Source organism: Monodon monoceros, unplaced genomic scaffold, assembly GCF_005190385.1.
Source record: "Monodon monoceros isolate NGI ecotype Baffin Bay Population unplaced genomic scaffold, NGI_Narwhal_1 Super_Scaffold_21, whole genome shotgun sequence".
Lineage (NCBI taxonomy): Eukaryota > Metazoa > Chordata > Mammalia > Artiodactyla > Monodontidae > Monodon > Monodon monoceros.
The window spans coordinates 71,011,702-71,030,083 of record NW_021703778.1 but is presented as its reverse complement, the minus strand read 5'-3'; the positions used below and the strand labels follow the sequence as shown (position 1 = coordinate 71,030,083).

Here is an 18,382-nt window from a genome sequence, read left to right as displayed (position 1 = left end):
TGTACTCAAGGATTCAGTGCATACCACTGGCATCCTCAATTTTTGAAGCAGGACAAGTCTGGAAGGGAACTGTGGTGCCCCCTGCCCACTAGCTCTAAATTTCCTCGCTGAGGTTTTAGCAGCACAGTTCAGCTCCAGGACGAGGCTGGGCTTTCTTGGAAAGGTGATCACATTGCCTGGACCCCCACCAAGACCTTCGTCCCTTTGACATCTGGGTGTGCCCAGAAGCCACAGCCAGGGAAGTAGGGCCCTGAGGCCAGGTCTCCACGGTTCAGGCAAGGAGAGAGGGAGCTGGGGCCTGGATAATACAGAGCATTAGATGACAGTTTTCTTTTTGGCTTGGGAATGCAAAATATCATCATTTTTGCCTGGAGAATTCCCCTTCCTAAGTGTGTTTGGCTTCAACTGACATTAAGATGAGCTTGCATTCCTCCATACCGCCTGGCCTCCAATTCTAAATTGTTTGTGGAGACTCAAGACAGATGCTCGTGTGCCAACAACTGGAAGCTGGCTGTGTGTTTGCTCTAGAGAACCTCTCTGACATGTGCCAGGGCTGGGCCTTAGTAGCAGAGAGCTCAACCCTCTCATTTGACAGATGGGGACACTGAGGCCCAGAAAGCCATAGTGACTCTCCATGGACACTCGGCCAATTTAGTGACAAAGCTGAGATTAGAACGCAGGTCACCCTGCCCTGGTCCAGCCTTCTCTGGGCTTCACTTTGGGTTCTGGTGACATGCAAACATGTCTGTTGGCTCACGCATGTGGCTGCAGATTCTGAAGACCACAAGTCATGACCCTACTACCCAGCATGGAACCTGGAGCGTCGTAGCCCCAAATAGACATTCGTGGAAGTGAAGGACTGTAGAGCAGGGGTATACAGAGGCAGTGGTGGTAAATAAAGATGGGCATGGTGACCTTGGACAAATCCCCACCCCTCTCCCAGCCTGAGTTCTCTCATTAACAAGGGTCTTAAACCCAATCAAGTGGTTCTCAAACTATGTTCCAGGATACCCTAGGGTTCCAAAGAAATGTCTTAGGCTTGTCACTGCATGTGGGGAGTTTCCTTATCCCCCATCCTTAACCCCAACCTCAGCTTCCTGTGTCTGCTTTTCATTGTATAGATTTTGCTTCTAAAAGGTGGGATTCACCGCAGAAAAACAAAGTTTTGAGACCACTAGGTTATTGGATCTATAAGATCCCTGTTTGCTCTTGAAAACAAAATCCTAATAAGTTACCCTTCCCTGATAACATATTTGCTGCACACCATTTTTGACCCTGTGTTAACTTGTCCAGGGTTCACGTCCCCTGGCCATGGGGCAGAGAGAAAATGAGGTACGGGAGGGCCCTTGAGCCCAGCATTGATGCTAGGGGTCTGTCTGTATGTCTGTTGTTCCTGGGTCTGCCATTCCTATGTCCCAATGAGGCAGGACAGCCCAGCTCTAAGGCTCTTGGTGCATGGCTCAGGCAGGAGAAGTCATGACCTGCCTGCTAGGCCGCTCTGCTCCCTGACACGCTAGGTCCAGGCCTCCCCATGAGCTCTTGAGAAGGGAATGACTGGGTTACCACCCCAGAAACCATGAGTCCCCATTGTGTAATTATTCCTCCCCTTCCCTGATTGTCCATCATTTAAGACAGGGGTCCCCAACCCCCGGGCCAAGGACCGGTACTGGTCCTTAGCCTGTTAGGAAGCAGACCACACAGCAGGAGGTGAGCGGTGGGCGAGTGAGCAAAGCTTCATCAGCCACTCCCCATCGCTTGCATTACCGCCTGAGCCATCCACCCCCTCCCCGCCGTCCGTGGAAAAATTGTCTTCCATGAAACCGGTCCCTGGTGCCAAAAAGGTTGGGGAGCGCTGATTTAAGAGCCAGACTGAGTCAGTTACCAATTGCTACAATAATGCCATGTAACAAATAATCCCCCCAACTCTGAGTGACAGACAATAATTATTTAGTTCATGTGGCTGGGTCAGCTGGATGTCAACTGACCTCAGCTAAGCTCAACTGAGAGCCCTGCTGGCCTCATGGGGCTTGCTTATGTATGTGCGGGATGGCTGACTCCAGCCGGGCTTGGCTAGGGCAGTTCAGCTCCAAATATCTCTCATCCTTTTCCTGGGATCAGTGGGCCAGACTGAGCAAATACTTCTCTCATTGATGGCCAAAGTGCAAGTGGGCAAGCAGAAACAGACAAGGCATCCTAAGACCTTGGCTGGAAACAGACACACTTTAATTTCTGCCTCATATGGCCCAGCCCAGCGTTAAGTGGGGATGCTTCATAGGCGTTGTTTATTGTTGTTAGTCAGAGGTGAATCTTCTACTTTAGTTCAACACATTTTACTGAGCATCTCTGTGTCCCAAACCCTGCAGTGGGAATGAAGAGATAAGTGAAACCCAGGCCTTGTCCTCACATTGCTTGGGGTCTTGGGATGGGGAGAAGATGTATGGAATTCACTCTGCTCAGTGTAGAGGTTTAACCCCAACCCTTAACAGGCATTCACTAAACTTCACAAGTATTCATTCCTCCCTGAGTGGAGGTATAGGCAGAAAGAAGCTCACAATCCAGTGTGATTCCCCTGATGGCCCAGCAGCTCTCAAGGGCAGAGCCCAGAGCCCACCCTCCAGAGGCTTCCTGGGGGAGGGCATAGTTACTAGGTCTTCTGTGAGGGATGCAGGCCCCCAAGGGCAGGATCCCAGGAGCCGAAGGGCTCCCTGACCTGGAGCCACCTCCTCTCCAGTGGAGGCCTTCCTCCCTCAACTGGCAGAAGCTTCTCTGATGAGGGGACCGCATTGTCCCCACACCCCACCTCTTCTCTCATATCTCACTAGTGCCTCACTAGGGCCTAGACGGGGGTGAGGGGCCCTCGCGCCTCACCAGCAATGCCCCCAAACCTGACATTGCCTTCTTAGATGCCTGTCTTTGAAACAATGGCTTCAGGTAAGAAGGGCTGGCGGCAGATCAAGAACCACCAAGCTTTCGTTATTTGCCACAGCAGGAGGGGCAGCAATGCAGAGGATGCAAATCAGCCATCTACAGCTCATCCCACCGCAGGTTGGAATGTGTGATTTTGTTTTGCATAGCAGAAGGAGGTCCACATTACCATTTCTTTTTGCTTAGGGTCTTTTCTTTTGTCAGGGTCTTTTCTCCTGTCCCCTGCCCCTCCCTATCTGTGATTTGCTTTTAGACATGAAGATTCTTGAGGGGCAAGTAAAACTGGGAAGAGGGAGATAACACGAGAGAGTTCTGATACTATTTCGGCCTCCCTGGCCCCCATCCCAGCTCCCACCATCCAAGGAAAATGAGACCTCTTGCCTACACAATGTACGTCTGCAACCCAAAGCGGGACCCAGAGAAGCCTGGCGGCCTGGCGGATGGAAGGCGGCTGAAAGATGGTCACTCTCAGGTTCCCCAGAGTAGCTTCCTCCTGCTGTCAAATCTGGTGCTTCATCCAGATTTTCAAGGTCCTTGGGACTCTGGCTGTGTCCTTCTGGCACACCTGGTCCCCTGTATTCCGCCTGTTGTGATCAGGGATGCACCTGTCAGTTCTTTAGCGAGCAGGATCTGAGGCCGTGGGACCCAGGATGGGTGAGTTTTTAAGAAAGGGTGGGAGGGAGGAGGGCTAGCCTGGCAGTGAGGAGCTCGAGTGACAGAAGTGGGGAGGAAGGCTTGATGGTGGCGGGCAGCCCAGGGCAGGACCGATGAGGCCTCAGAGTGCGACCCTGCCACTTCCTAGCTGCGTGACCATGGCCAGTTACCTGCCTTCTTTGTGCTTCAGTTTCCTCACCTGTAAAGTGAGAATAATAGTATACTTACTTCAAGAGGCTGTTGTGAGGATTAAATAAATTTAGAACAGTACCCGGTGCCTAGTGAGTTCTATGTGCATGTACACTATAATTTTTATTACTGTTATCTAAATGGTAAGGGACTGTCCGTACCAATCAGAAAGCTAGGAAATAAACTAAGGGAAGAAGAGGCCAACAGGTACTGATTCTGGGAACAGGTTCTCAGAGGGTGAGAAATCCATCAGGCAAGTCTCTCTGCATATTCCTGGCACAGAGCAAAGATAAAAATATACAAAGCTACTCCTGAATGTTGCCCTGAATAGTGTGTAGCTGGATAAGAAAGCAGGGAAGATGTGGAAACTACTGTAATCCATGGTAGAAAGCAACAGAAGCTATGAGCAACCCAGAGGAAGGAACACGTTGTAGCAGAGGTGTCATCAAAACTGGGCCTTGATGTTTGAGAAGAAGGGAAGAAAGGCCTTCAGTCAGGGTGAACAGCATGGGCAAAGGCACTGAGGCAGCTCAGAGAGCAGGGAATCTTGATTCAGTTCCAACTGACCGAGATCTGCTGCGTGCTTTCCATGGACCAGGCACTGCCACAGGTTAGTCACTGCATTCACTTTTGTCCACCACACTTTGAGGTTGGTATTATTATTCCCATTTTATAGAAGAGTTAACTGAGGACCAGAGAAGTCCCTGACCCAGGGTCACCCATTAGACAATGAATGCTGGAGCCAGGCTTCTCACATTGAGATCACTAGGCAAAATTTGATGTAATGGGGCGGTGGGGTGGGTCAGGGAAGCTTCCTGGGGAGGGGTCAAGAATGCGACATTTGTGCTGAGATCTGAAGGTGATGAGAAGTTCATCAGAGATGCTGAGGCAGAAGAAATAGCACGTGCAAGGGCCCCAACATGGGAGGAAGCAAGGTGCATCTAAGGAGCAGAAAGGCGGCCCCGGGGCCTGGACAGCAGGGAGCCAGAGGAAAACTTGATGAGACAGGCTAGGGATGCTCTGAGGGCCATGGGGCCACATGGAGACTTCGGACTTTCTCCCCAGATCCTTGGGAAGCTAGTGGCAGCAGTGTGGGGTGTGACTGGTAGAGGGTGGAGCAGCCCATCAGGGATGCTCAGCGGAGTCTCCTTGAGCTCTAGTGAGCACTCCCTGTGGAGCTGTTGGGTCCACAGGCGCTCCAGACACGTGTTGGCCAGTGTGCCTCAGCATTTGGGACTGTCACCAGCCTGCCCGGTGATAGCACAGCAGCCTCCACCTTAGCCTGGAGTGGTGGGTTTGAGATCAAGCGATGCTCAAACATCAGGCTGCGGTTTCAGTGCTCTCTTGGGACTGGCTAATGCTTTTTTAAAAGATAAGGTTCTGAGAAAGGGAATCAGCAGCTGATGTAACTTTGGCCATAGTCCACAGGAGAGCAGGCCAGGAACTGTGGTTTTCTTCCCCCCCTGTCATCAATATCAAGGGCCAGTAAAGTGGCAAGCTGCCCAACCAGGCTCCCACTGTCACTGCAGTCGGCCTGTTGACTCCCATCAAAAACAACTTTGTTTTCTTTTATTGGTATTTGGGGTTCATAAATCTCTGAGAAGAGCACATTCCCCGAGCATGAAAGCCACCTGCCATCAGGGGAACGGGCCAGAGATCTTGTCGGGAGCCAAGGTCAGGGTGTCAGACTTGACATCACCTTTAGGAAATCCATTCTCTGGTTGGTTCGGTTTGGTCAGAAGCAAATGCCGACTCGGGGAAGAAACCAGCACTTTGTAACTTAATGCCCCGTCCCTGAGAGCTTTTGTCCTCTTCCCTGTGGCCAGATTTCACTAATCCTGTCCAGGGGGTTGAGAGGTGGGGACACTGGGGGAGACAGGACTAGTCCTAGACAAAGCCCCCTGGGGGAGGGAAGGAGCACAGGGCTGCCGGCCTCCTCTCCCATCTACTGCCCCCAACCAAACCCAGAGACAGAGGAGGTGTGGGACCTGAGGGCAAGAGGAAAGACCCGTTTCTCTGAAAAGAATTTTCCCTGCCTCCAGTGGGTCCTTCTCTGAAAAGCTGCTCTCCCAGGGGTAGCACATCACCCCAGTGCCCTAAGCTACCTGATCATGGGCTTGCTCTAACCTCCTCCCAGCTGAGTGATTTGGGGCAAATTACTTAACCTCCCAGAGGTATGATAATATCTACTTCACAGGGTTGGTGTGAGATTTAACTAAGTAATATAAAATTACTGGTGAGATACCTAGAATAGTGCCTGGAACATATCAGTGCTCAGTGAATATTTTTTCCCCTGTTGCTCGTTGAGGGGAGAGAGCGTCCCAGCCAAATGTGGGTCCTGGTCTCTAACCATTCAGTATCTATTGACTGCTGACTCTGAGCTAGATCTTTATTCAAGGCGGTAAGGATATAGCAGTGAGCAGCGTCTCTCGGCACTTAGAAGACATAAGAATATTATAGAATATCAGCCACGTGACAATAAACAGATAAATATGTGACATGTTAGTGATAAGTGCTATGAGGGCAAATGAAGAAGAATAAGGGGGATAAGAGCGACAGGGTGTCCTGGTAAGGGACAATATGGCATTGAAACAGAGACCCGAATGACTTGAGAGAGTGAGCCCTGCGGGTGACCCAGGGAGGAGCTTTCCAGGCAGAGGGAACAGCCAGGGCAAAGATGCTAAGTGGGGACGGGTCTGACACATTCTAAGCACGGCAAGGGGGACAGAGTGGCTGCAGCAGAGGGATGGAGGGGGAGGACAGGAAATGAGGGGCAGAGGGAACCGGGTGGGATCATGCAGGGCCTTGCAGGTAAGGATTTCGGCTTTGACTGTGAGTTGGTGGGAAAATGATGAAGCATATGGAGCTGAGGAGTGATTGGATCTGACAGGTCTTGGAAGGATCCTTCTGGCCATGTTTGCCCAAGAAGCACTGATGGTAGAGAAGGCCCTGAAGACACAATTTATGGCCTTAGCTTCACTGGCCCTCACCCCCTTGTCGGCCTGGGAGTGGCGGGTGGGTCTGGATTTCTTGACTGCCCAGCATGCCTTCCTCTTGTCAAGGTCACCTCCCTTTGCTGGGCTCAGATGCAGGAAAGGGAGGACCAAGGACCACCAGGGGACATCTCCAGGGGGCACCAGGGAGCCAGATAAAGTGTTGCCCCCCAGTCAGGAAATGTGCGTGGCCTGTGCATGTGTGTGCATGGATGTGTGTCTGTGTGTGGGCATGTGTGCATGCACATGTGTGCCTCTCTGTGCACATACGTGCGTGTGCATGTGTGTTTGTCCATTCCTAGGACAGAGTTGGAGAGTTCCTCGTCTGCAACTCCACTTCTTCTTTGACCTCTCTCTGTCCACCTCCCAGCTGTACACAGGTGACACTAGTATCTCTCTCTGCTCTGTGACATGCCCTCATTGGCCAAGGACCTGTGCCCCTTCATCCCTCTGCGCTCACCCGACCAGGCCCCTCTTCCCCAAGGCTGCCTGCTTCTAACCAGGCTGGTAAGTCCATTCGTGGGCTGGGCTTTGTAAATAAGAGTATGTAAATAACATACGCTTCTTCCCCCACCCCCACTTAGGGCTATGACACTAAGTTCATGTGGCAGATTAGCAATCATGAAGACAGGGTTGGCGGCTACGTAGCCACTCGCTGTCACTGTCTGCTCCTGTATCCCCAGCATGTACTGATCACTGATCACACTAGTCTTGCCCACTGAGCCCAGACTTGACCTCAGAATCCTTCTTAACTCAGTGCTCCAGGCAACAGTAATAATCAATTGACATGGATGAGTGAGAACACATGTCTAACATCCCTAATCTAAGGTATTCTAGCGTTACCTCAGGGGACTCTAATTCTGGGACTCTATAATAATGGAATTTTTGGCCACTGTATCCATTTGCTGAGCAGAAAAGAAAGCGTAGAAGAAACCTCTTGTTCCTGCCTGTACAGTAGGCCTTATTCAAGTACATGCTCCAGGGCATCACTCTTGAACACTCAGACTCAGGGGGTCCGTGCCAAGGGAAGGACAGAGGGATGCTCAAGGGTACTAGCCTCAGATTCAGAGTCCCTATCCAGCAGGCTTTGGGACCTTGGGCAGGTCAGTTCACCTCTCTGACCCTCGGCTTTCCCGTTGCTGCCCACATCACAGGGTTGTAGTGGAGATCAGATGATAGCAGGTATGTGAGTGTTCTGTGAAATTTATAAAGTGCCCTACACATGAAAGGAACGACAATGATATTCTGTCCACTGTTTTGTTCTGCTGATTGGCTTTCACTTGTCTGAGAGTTTTGGCTCATGGTAGGATCCCACCCCTTAAATCCCATGGGTCCCAAGTTTGGTGGTCCGGTGGGTACTGATACGTAACGAGGCCAGACGTGCCTGAAAATGCCTCATGGAGGGAAGGAGTCGCAGAGCAGGTACCTGAGGTCCTGGCTCTGATGCTGCTGCTCACCCACTGTGTACCCCTGGACAGCCTCTTAACCTCTCTGGGTCTCAACCCCCCTCTGCCAAATGTGGATGATGCTTGCCCATTCCCCCCAAGTCCTGTGAGGGTAAATGGTGGCAAATGTGAGGAGACCCAGAACCCTAAGCAGCATGCAAGTGTGAATTGCTACTTCTTGTGATTCAGCACAAGAATGCCAAAGGGGTAAAGCTCTTTGCCCCAAGGCTTTCCACTAGGTGGAATCGGTTAATTGACCGATTAGGGGCCAAGGTGAAAGGGTTACGGGAATTTCTCTCTGCTTTGCCTCAGCTGCTCCAGCCGAGCAGTGTGCCAGGTGGAGCTTTGCATGTGGATTCAGAAGGAGGTGGTCAGCCAGCAGCGCTGGAGCCGTGGCCACTAGGACCTCAGGCTTGGTGGGGCGGTGGGGGGAGGTGAGAGAGGTGGGAAATCAGCTCCGTGACTCTTTAGCAGGCAGAGGTGAGAGAAGGGAGAAAGAGAGGGAAGACTGGGGAGTGAAGGAGGAGAGAGGAGGGAAAAGAGAAAAAAAAAACAAACGGAAGAGGAGACCAGCAGAAGCTAGAAGAAGCAGGGTTGGAGGAAGGAGTGATGGAGGGGGATGGGGACTGTCTCTTCATTGTGGGAGCAGGAATTCTCTCAGGAAGGGACTGGGTCTTCCCCTTCAGACCCGCCTGGTCTCTCTAAGAGTAGGTTTTATGCCTATGCCTCCCCTATCAGATTGGCTCCCCCAGGGCAGTGGCTAGGCCTTTCCCATCAGACTGTTGGCTCCCCAAACAGGAACTGGGGCTCCCCAGGAATAGGGGAACATACTCCATCCACAGCCAAGACCCTGGACCTCCACCTGCCTGACTCCTCTCCTCCCCACCCAGGGTTCACGGACACCTTCAACATGGACATCAAGAAGCCCCGAGTCATCCCCGGCTCCAGAGCCGCCTTCTTTGGCTACACGGTGCAGCAGCATGACATCAGCGGCAAGAAGTGGTGAGTGAGAGCTGCCGCCTCCACCGTAGCCCTGCACTGCCCCGCACCCAGCCCCTCCATCGGCTGGCCGCACTGGCCCTCACGTGTAGACTTGCCGGGGACTTGACTTCTTGTCGTGGCCGGTCAGGGGCTGCCTAGGATCTGCCCCTGTCCATGAAATCATGAGCATCTCATTTCACAGGCTTTGATCTTCTCATTTGAGAAATGGGAATGAGCACCCCTCCTTCTCCAGGTTATGGGACAGCACAAGTAGCAGGCACCTAGAACCAATAATGAGCCCCTCGCATCCCCTCTCAGGGCCTCAGGGTCTCATCAGTGGGGGCAGTGCCTCTGGTCCTGGCGGCTGGGAGAGCTGTTGGGGAGCGGGATGTCTCTGAGGGGACAGATGTGAGTGTGCTCAAACCTAAAATACAGGAACAGTGGGGCAAAGGGAAGTGAGAGCAAGGCTGAGTGGCGGGGAGAGGGCCAGAGAGATCCCAAGGACCCCTCTGGGACGGGGGCGATCAAGAGGCGGGAAGCGTCCACGTCTGATTTTTAATATAACTTTGTTGGATTATATTTTACATATTATATAATTTACTCATTTCAAGTGTCGATTCGGTGATTTTTTTTAAAGTAAATTTACCAAGTTGTGCAGTTCCTCAGTTGTAGAACATTTTCATCGCCCCAGTAAGATCCCTCATGCACGTGTACTGTTCATTGCCATTCTCCTTCTGCTGATTGGTTTTCAGCTGTCAGAAGGCAAGGCTTTCCTTCCTTCCTGAGATGGAAAGGACTAGCCCTTTGATTTGCCCTTAGAAGCCCTTGCTGAGTCAAGGGACCATGTGAACACTGACGATAAATGTCCTACCTGCCCTCTTCCCAATCTGGCCTCTGCCTACCCTCCCACCCTCTTCTCCTTCTGCTTCTCCCACCTCCTTTCCTGCGTTCAACACTCTACCACATTTCATTATTTCCGTTTTTCCAGTTCTCCAGAGCTTTGCACATGCTGTTCCTTCCTCCTGTGATGTCCTCTCCTACCTTGCCCACTCACCCTACCCTACCACTCAGATCTGACAAATTCTCTCATACATTTTTTTGTGAAGGAGTATCTTATTATCTTTCGACTGAGGTATAACTTAGATACGGTAAAGCATAGGCACCTTAACTGTCCAAACCGGTGAACTTTTACACATGTATATGGCCATTGTGATCACCTCCCAGAACATGATATAGAACATTTCCAGCTCCCTGGAAAGCTCCTTGTGCCTCCCACCGCTCCAGGTAACCACTGTTCTGACTCCTATCACCATAGATTGATTTTGCCTGTTTTTGAACTTCATATAGATGATATCACACATTAAGTGCGCATTTGTACCTGACCTGTTTTACTCAACATTATGTCTATTACTGTTGAATGTTTCATACTTGATGTTTCTTCACTGATGTGTAATATTCTACGGTAGCAATGCACCACGTTTTATTTATTTATTCTACTATTGATGGATCTTTGGATTGTTTCCATTTTTGGCTATTTCAAGTAGAGATACTATTAACATTCTTTTTTTTTTTTTTTTTTTTGCGGTACACCGGCCTCTCACCGTTGTGGCCTCTGCCGTTGCGGAGCACAGGCTCCGGACACGCAGGCTCAGCGGCCATGGCTCATGGGCCCAGCCGCTCCGCGGCATGTGGGATCTTCCCGGACCAGGGCACGAATCCGTGTCCCCTGCATCGGCAGGCGGACTCTCAACCACTGCGCCACCAGGGAAGCCCTATTAACATTCTTATACATGTCTTCTGATGAACATATGCACTCATTTTTATCTGGTATATACTCAGGAATAGAATCACTGAGTTAAAGGGAAGGTATATGTTTGTGGGACCTGCCAAGCATTTTTTTCCCCAAATGGTTTACCAATTTAAATTCTTCTAGTAACATGAGAGTTCTAGTTGCTTCCCATCCTCGCTAACACTTGGTATTATCAGTCGTTAATTTTAGCCATTCTGATGGTGTGTAGTGGTATCTAATTGTGGGGTTAATTGGCATTTTTCTAATGACTAATGATGTTGAGTAACCTTTGGTAAATATATTGGCCATTTTGGTATCCTATTTTGTGAAGTGTCCAGTTGAGTCTTTTGCCCATTTTTTAAATTATGTTGTGTGTCTTTTTATTGATTTATAGGACTTTAAAAAATATATTCTAAATACAAATCCTTTGTCAGAGAAAAGCATTGCAAAGAACTTCTCCCAGTCTATATCTTGCCTTTTCATTCTTTTAATGGTATCTTCTTAGGAACAGAGTTCTTAATTTTAGTGAAGTCTGATTTATCTGTCTTTTTTATGGTTAGTGTTTCTTGTGTGTCCCATTTAAGAAATTTTTGCTTCTCCCAAGATCATGAAGATATTTTCCTCTGTTTTCTTCCAGAAGTTTGATGATTTTGCTTTCTCATTTAAGTCAGTGATTCATCTCAAATTAAGTTTTGTATGAGATGTGAGATAAAGATCTAAGTTTTTTTTTTTTAATATGGATATCCAATTGATCTGGCACCATTTGTTGAAAGACTATTTCCCCACTAAATTGTAGTGTCATCTTTGTTGAAAATCAGGTGACCCTATATGTATGGGTCTATTTCTAGCCTCTATTCTACTCCATAGAATAGAAAGCTGCCTTGGTTACTGTAGCTTCAAAGCAAGTCTTGAAGTTAGTGTGAGTTCTCCATCTTTGTTCTTCTTTGACAAGATTGTTTTAGCTATACTAGGTCCTCTCTATTTCCTTATGAATTTTAGAATAGGCTTGTCAATTTCCCCAATCAAACTTGCTGAGATTTTGATTGGGATTGCATTAAATTTATAGATCAACTTGGGGAGAACTGAAATCTTGATAATACTGAGTCTTCCAAACCATGAACATGTATATCCCTCCATTTATTTAGTTTCTAAAAATTTTTCTCTCAACAGTGCTTTGAAATTTTCAGTGTAAAACTCTTGCATACCTTTTATTATATTAATTCCTAGGTACTCAATATTTTATGCTAATTAAAAATAGAATATTCTTTTTATTTTTTATTTATTTATTTGGTTGCGCCAGGTCTTAGTTGAAACAGGCAGGTTCCTTAGTTGCGGCTCGTGGGGCTCCTTAGTTGCAGGTCGCCGGCTCCTTAGTTGCGGCATGTGGGCTCCTTAGTTGCGGCTCACAGGCTCCTTTAGTTGCGGCTTGCCGGCTCCTTAGTTGTGGCACATGGGCTTCTTAGTTGTGGCATGCAAACTCTTGGTTGCAGCATGCATGTGGGATCTAGTTCCCTGACCAAGGATCGAACCTGGGCCCCCTGTATTGGGAGCATGGAGTCTTAACCACTGTACCACCAGGGAAGTCCCTAAAATAGAATATTCTTATTTCATTTTCCAATCTTTTGCTAGTATAGAAAAATACAATTGACTTTTGTATATTTACATTATATCCAGCAGCTTTACTAAATTCATTTATTATTTCTAATAGTTTGCTTGTAGATCCTTTTGAATTTTCTATGTATACAAGCAGATCATCTGAAGTAATTACTTTATTTCTTCTTTTCCAACCTTCATAGCTTTTATTTCTGTTTCTCTTGCCTAATTGCAATAGCCAGGGCCTTCAGTACATGATTGAATAGCAGTTGTGATCCCAAACATGATTTTCTTGCTTCCCTTATTAGAGGGAAAACTTTCAATATTTCAGAATTAAATAAGATGTTAACTGTAGTTTATTGATTTGTTTGTTGTAGATACCTTCATATTAAGAAAGTTTTCTTCTGTTCCTACTTTTCTGAGGTTTATTTGTGTGTGTTTGTCTCTGTGTGTGTGTATGTAATAGGTGTTGAATTTTATCAGATGCTTTTTCTGCAAAGATTGAGATATTATATGCTTTTCCTTTATTCTGTTAATATTAATTATATTCATTGATTTTTTTGAATATTAAGCCCAATTTGTATTCCTGGGATAAACTTGGTCACCACATATTCATATATATATATATGTATATATGTGTGTATATATATGTAAATATATATAAATTGATTCTATTTATTAATATATTCTCAGGAACTTTATTTCTATGTACATGAGGTATATTGTGCAGCTAAATGCATCCAATATATTCTTAATTACAAGTATTTTGTTTTGCAATTCCTGAATTTCCACTTGATTCTTTTTATAGACTCTAATTCTATTAAAGTAATCTATCTTTCTCCCACTTGCCCATCTTTGACTCCATTTTTTTAAACATATTAATCACAGTTATTTTGAAGTCCTTCTTGGCTAAGGCTAACTCCAATATCTGGATCATCTCTGGGTCTGCTTCTAGTGACTGTTTTACCTTATGGCTATCAGGCACTTTTTCCTGATTCTTTGCCTGTTTAATATATATATTTTTATTCTTTGCTGAACATTGTGAATTGTACACAGCAGAGGCTATAGATTGTGTTACCTTCCTTTAAATACATTTTGTTCTGATGAGCAATTAAAATACTGGTGAAACCACCTAGAACTTACCACAGCTTGGTTTGGGCCTTGGTTAGGGCAGGTATCTGGTTTTGCCCTTACTTCTATGGTGCAGCCTTTACTCCTAGGGCATAGATTTCCTGAGGTCTCAACTGAAAGCCCACAGCAGTCATTAAAATGTCTCTATTCTGACTGGGCATGAACCCCAACATCTCCTAAGCACTGGGCAGCCTCTAAAATCTCTGCTCCCTGTGGCTCTTCTCTGATAGATTTTCCAGAATCTCACACTACGCATGCACAGCTTAGGGGTCAGCCAAGACCCTAAGGGGAAATGTTAGCAGAGTTTTGGGGGTCCTTTCTCTGTGGTGCTCTCCTTTCTGCCTGCTTCCACCAAATCCTAGTTATTTTTGCAGCCTCAGCCCCAATCACTGTTTCCTCTACCCAGCAAGACTGCTGCTATCTGACTGGACTCTATTTCCCTGTACTGCAGTAGGAAAGTGCCCTCAGAGAGAAAACTGGGTAAATGTGGGTTTAGTGCCTGTACTTACCTTTGCTCAAGTATTGAGCTCTCTAGTGCTATCTAATGCCTGAAAATAGTTGTTTCATGTATTTTATCTAGCTTTCATAGTCGTTTATGGCTGGAATTAAAAGTCCTCTTTCTTTTTTTAAAAAAAAATTATTTATTTATTTGTTTATTTATTTTGCTGCGCCGGGTCTTAGTTGTGGCACACAGGACCTTCATTATGGCATGTGGGATCTTCAGTTGCGGCACACGGGATCTAGGTCCCTGACTAGGGGTTGAACCTGGGCCCTCTGCATTAGGAGCACAGAGTCTTAGCCACTGGACCACCAGGGAAGTCCCAAAGCCCTCTTTCATGTTCTTTAATCAACTTAAGTATCATTTCCTCTGAGAAACCTCCTCTGACCATCCCTTCCCATCACTAGATTAGCTGTACCCATAGAATTCTGGATTTTCCTTTTCATAACATTTATCAAAATGGATAGTAATTGCCTATTTCATTGTCTTTCTTCCTGAAATCAGGGGTATGCTCCCGGGAAATTAGTAGATGCTCAAAAGAACATACTTTGAGAGACTGAATTAATGGTATGAGTCTCTCTCAACCAGCCCAGACATCAGATGCACAGCATCTGTATTCTATACATGGTATGAATGGTCAAAGATTAAATGGGACTGACTTTCCCAAGACTGAATTTGTTGTGACCAATGTTTATTAAGCTTCTGTTAATAAATTTTACTAGACTCTGCAAAATTTTGGTATGGTTTCACTCTCAAATAACTCACCGACCAGTTGAGGAGTTGACACTAATATCCTTGAAATAATTTAAAAATAATGCAAGACAAAATACAACCTGCTGTTAATTATGTTCGTCTTTGTAAGACCACTTTCTCCATGAAGGCTTTCTGGATCCTCTTCCTAGCCTAAAATGGCCTTACCCTTCCTAAGTCCTCTGTCTGATGGCCCATATCATTTCCTACCTTGTGTTGGAGTCACTTATGCCCATGGCTCACTTCCCTTATCGGACACTAGCCTCATATCCCCGTGCATGAGAGCAGCCAGCAAGTTGTCTCACAGCAGAAACTCAGCCGGAGTTTGAAAGGAGAAATTTCTGTGGCTGAGGTCTCTGGCAGAGCTTCATAGAAGAGGCGCATTTGAATGGGGTCTTGGAGGTTGGGCTTAGATGAGCAGAATGGTACAACAGAATTGACTCATGGCCACTCTTGCTGATCTGAGTTGCAGCCGGAAGCATCATGGGAGCCGCTGGACCAGAGCTTGTTTCCTGGCTGAGAGAAACAGAGAGGCCTTGGAGACCCAGGGAGCTGCACCTCCTGCAGAATACACGGGAGCACACAGAACCTTTCAGGAATCCCTGTCCTCACTTGCATAGACCCCACTGCATACCCTACTTGGTTGCTTCCCCTCTCTGCTTTCTCCCCAGGCCCCCATTTTTTCTCATCCCCTAGGCAGCGTTCCAAGAGTTTTATCCAGACCTAAGACCCCATGGATGTGGATCACGGGAAAAGACAGGTCGATGTCAATGTCATTTGGGGACACCACCTGGCAGTTATGCACAGGGGTGACTCCAGTGGTACATGTTGTTTGAAGTCCATGCCAGGAGGTACCTCAAAGGAAGGACAAGTCCAAAGACTGCCACTTGGAGGAAGACCTTGGAAGAAGCTCTCTCATCCTCTCCACACCTCTATTTGCTCATGCACAAAATGATTGTGAAATTACCTATCTCAGTGTGCTAGGAAAGATCAACAAATACCTAAAACTTGAATGTTGTAATCAGTAAAGCAGGAAATGGAGGATTGGGTTGCTTTCACCCAGCAAGCAGCCAAGTCTGAAATCAGACCCCTGGTGACTTGGTCAAGAGGCTCACTTTGACCCAGGGTCTTCTGTCTCCTGGGTGTGGACCCAGCTTCCAGCCCTTAAGGTAGAGCTGGCACACCTTGGTCTGCATCTCCTGGGCCTGCAGTGGGGCCAGGGAATCTGTGTTTTAAAGAATTCCCCAGGACTCTAGCAGGGAGACTGGGGCCTCCTGAGGATCACCATTTTCACTGAGGATTGGGAGATGCCAGTGGGAAACAACATCACCCCCAGCCCCTGCCCAAAAATCCAGGTCCCAACATTGCCGCAGAGAAGGACCCACCAGTTGTCTCCAACCACAGGCACCAATGAGGTCGGGCCCTCATTTATCAGGCTGTGACCCTCCTTGAACATCAAGGGCACCAGACCCTGATGTAAATGGGTTGGAGGACAAGGGGACAGACCTAGTGGGGCTACCACTTTATTCTCTTAACCCTTCATCTCCTGCCCACCACATTCCCAACTCAGAATTCAAACTCGGCAAAACTAACTGTGCTTCAGACATCTTGAACGGTTCTCCACATGCCTTGCTTTCAGCAACAATAACAACACTCACAGACACACAAAAATGAAAAGAGAAGACAAATTCTTCTTGGGCTGAGTATTCTCTGCCCCTGCTTTTTAAGTCCTTGTGTATTTTCAGAGAAATTTAATCCACATGACTCTAATGTATGTACATTGAAATCATTAAGTCAGTTGGTTTTCAAGACCGTTTGATGTCCCAGAAACTCCAGTGTAGGGTTTGCAGAGGGCCTCACCAAGGCTTTGGTCCAGTGGAGCAGGAAGCCTCCTGGTGCTGAGAAAAAACAGAGCTGGGCCCCACAAATTTCCAATATGTCACTGAAGCTTTCACCCCAGAGAAAGAAGCCTCAGCTCTCAGGGAGGTGGCGCATTTCACCCTCTCCCCTCAAGGGTGCTGGGAAGCAGGAACCTGGTAGCCCCAGTGGATTCCACAAGGGGAACCCTTTGGAACTCAGTGGGCTTTAAGAACAAAAGGGCATGTGAATTCCCTGGGCCACAGGTTTGGGGATGTGAGCAACTTGTAAGAGAAATAGGCTTGTCCCCACTTTACAGATGAGGCAACTGAGACTCCAAGAGAGATAACATAGTAAGTGTCTGAGCTACGTCTGGAACCCAGGTCTTGTTAGGCCCAAGACAGCACAGGGCAGAAGCAGCCCCAGCCCAGAGACTGACTGGGAAACTGCAGTCAGACTGCAGTGGTGCCCCTCCTGACCAGCTACACTGCTGGCCCCGTAAGAGTCGAGGCTGCGATGACCCAAGACCCAGCACTAGCAGATTCACATAAAAGTGCTGAGTCCAGTCAGAAAGAGAGGGTGTATATTCACAGAACCCCAAGCCCGGATGATAAATACCAAGAGAGGACACACAGAAAGGATCGCAGGAGTTCACGTGAGGGAGGGAATTTCTAATTCAGCAGGACTAGGTGGGGGAGGGAATCGGGAGAGGGTTGTGGAGGAGGGGGCTTCCACATGGGTAGGATTTCTATGTGTAGAATAGACAGGGATGAGAAGAGCATAACAGATGGAAGGAACAGCATGGGTAAGAGTACAGGGCTGGAAAAGAAGAGGTCACGTTTAGAGAAAGGACACTGTCCCATGTGTCTGGAAGAGAAGGTATGGAAAGCAGAGCAGTAGACCAGACCAGAGGCTGGGAGAGGGAGGGGAGTACCACAGAGCTTCTGAAATACCAGAGTGCGGGGATTATATCTGGGAGGCAGTGGGGAGCCATTGGAGGTTTTAGAGCAGGAGGGTGGTTCACTAGAGTTCTGATTTTTAGGGTGATCACTTACGCTACCATATGGGAGGAGATCCTGGAGGTGAGGAGTCTGGTGGGAAGGCTATAGAAGTCTAGGTGGGTGGAGGACCTAAGGGGTGGGGCTTGGAGGAAGGAGCCTGCTTTATGAGTGTCAATAGTTCTTTCATTCGTTCTTGAGAACCTGTGCTAGGTCCTGGGAATTCAACGGTGAACAAAACTTCAAAGTCCCTGTCCTGATGGGACTTGTCTTCTGGTGGGGCAAGACACATTATGAAGTTGCCCATCATCTGTCAGATGGTGATGTGTGCAGTGGAGAAGCGTTAGGCAGGACAAGGGGGCTTGGGAGCAGCGGGTGGGGGGAGGGCTGCTCCCTTATACAGGCCATCAGGCAGGGCCTCAGTGCTAGGGTGACAGCAGTCAGAGACCTAAAGAAAACAGAGAATCTGAGACGATCATGGATATCTGAGAAAAGAGTATTCCAGGCGGAGGGAATGGCAAGGGCAAAGGTCCTGAGGTGGGAAGATGCTTGGGATGTTCCAGGAACAGTGTGTGTGG

At 47.9% G+C, this 18,382-nt stretch overlaps 1 protein-coding gene across 1 annotated transcript in view; it reads left to right on the top strand.

The window, feature by feature from the left end:
* Positions 1–18,382, top strand: part of ITGA11 (integrin subunit alpha 11) — a 127,737-nt gene that overhangs the window by 22,094 nt on the left and 87,261 nt on the right. Inside the window, exon 2 of the mRNA XM_029239741.1 lies at positions 9,097–9,208. Within this exon, the coding sequence (XP_029095574.1) occupies positions 9,097–9,208 (112 nt within the window). The remainder of the gene's footprint in view (positions 1–9,096; positions 9,209–18,382) is intronic.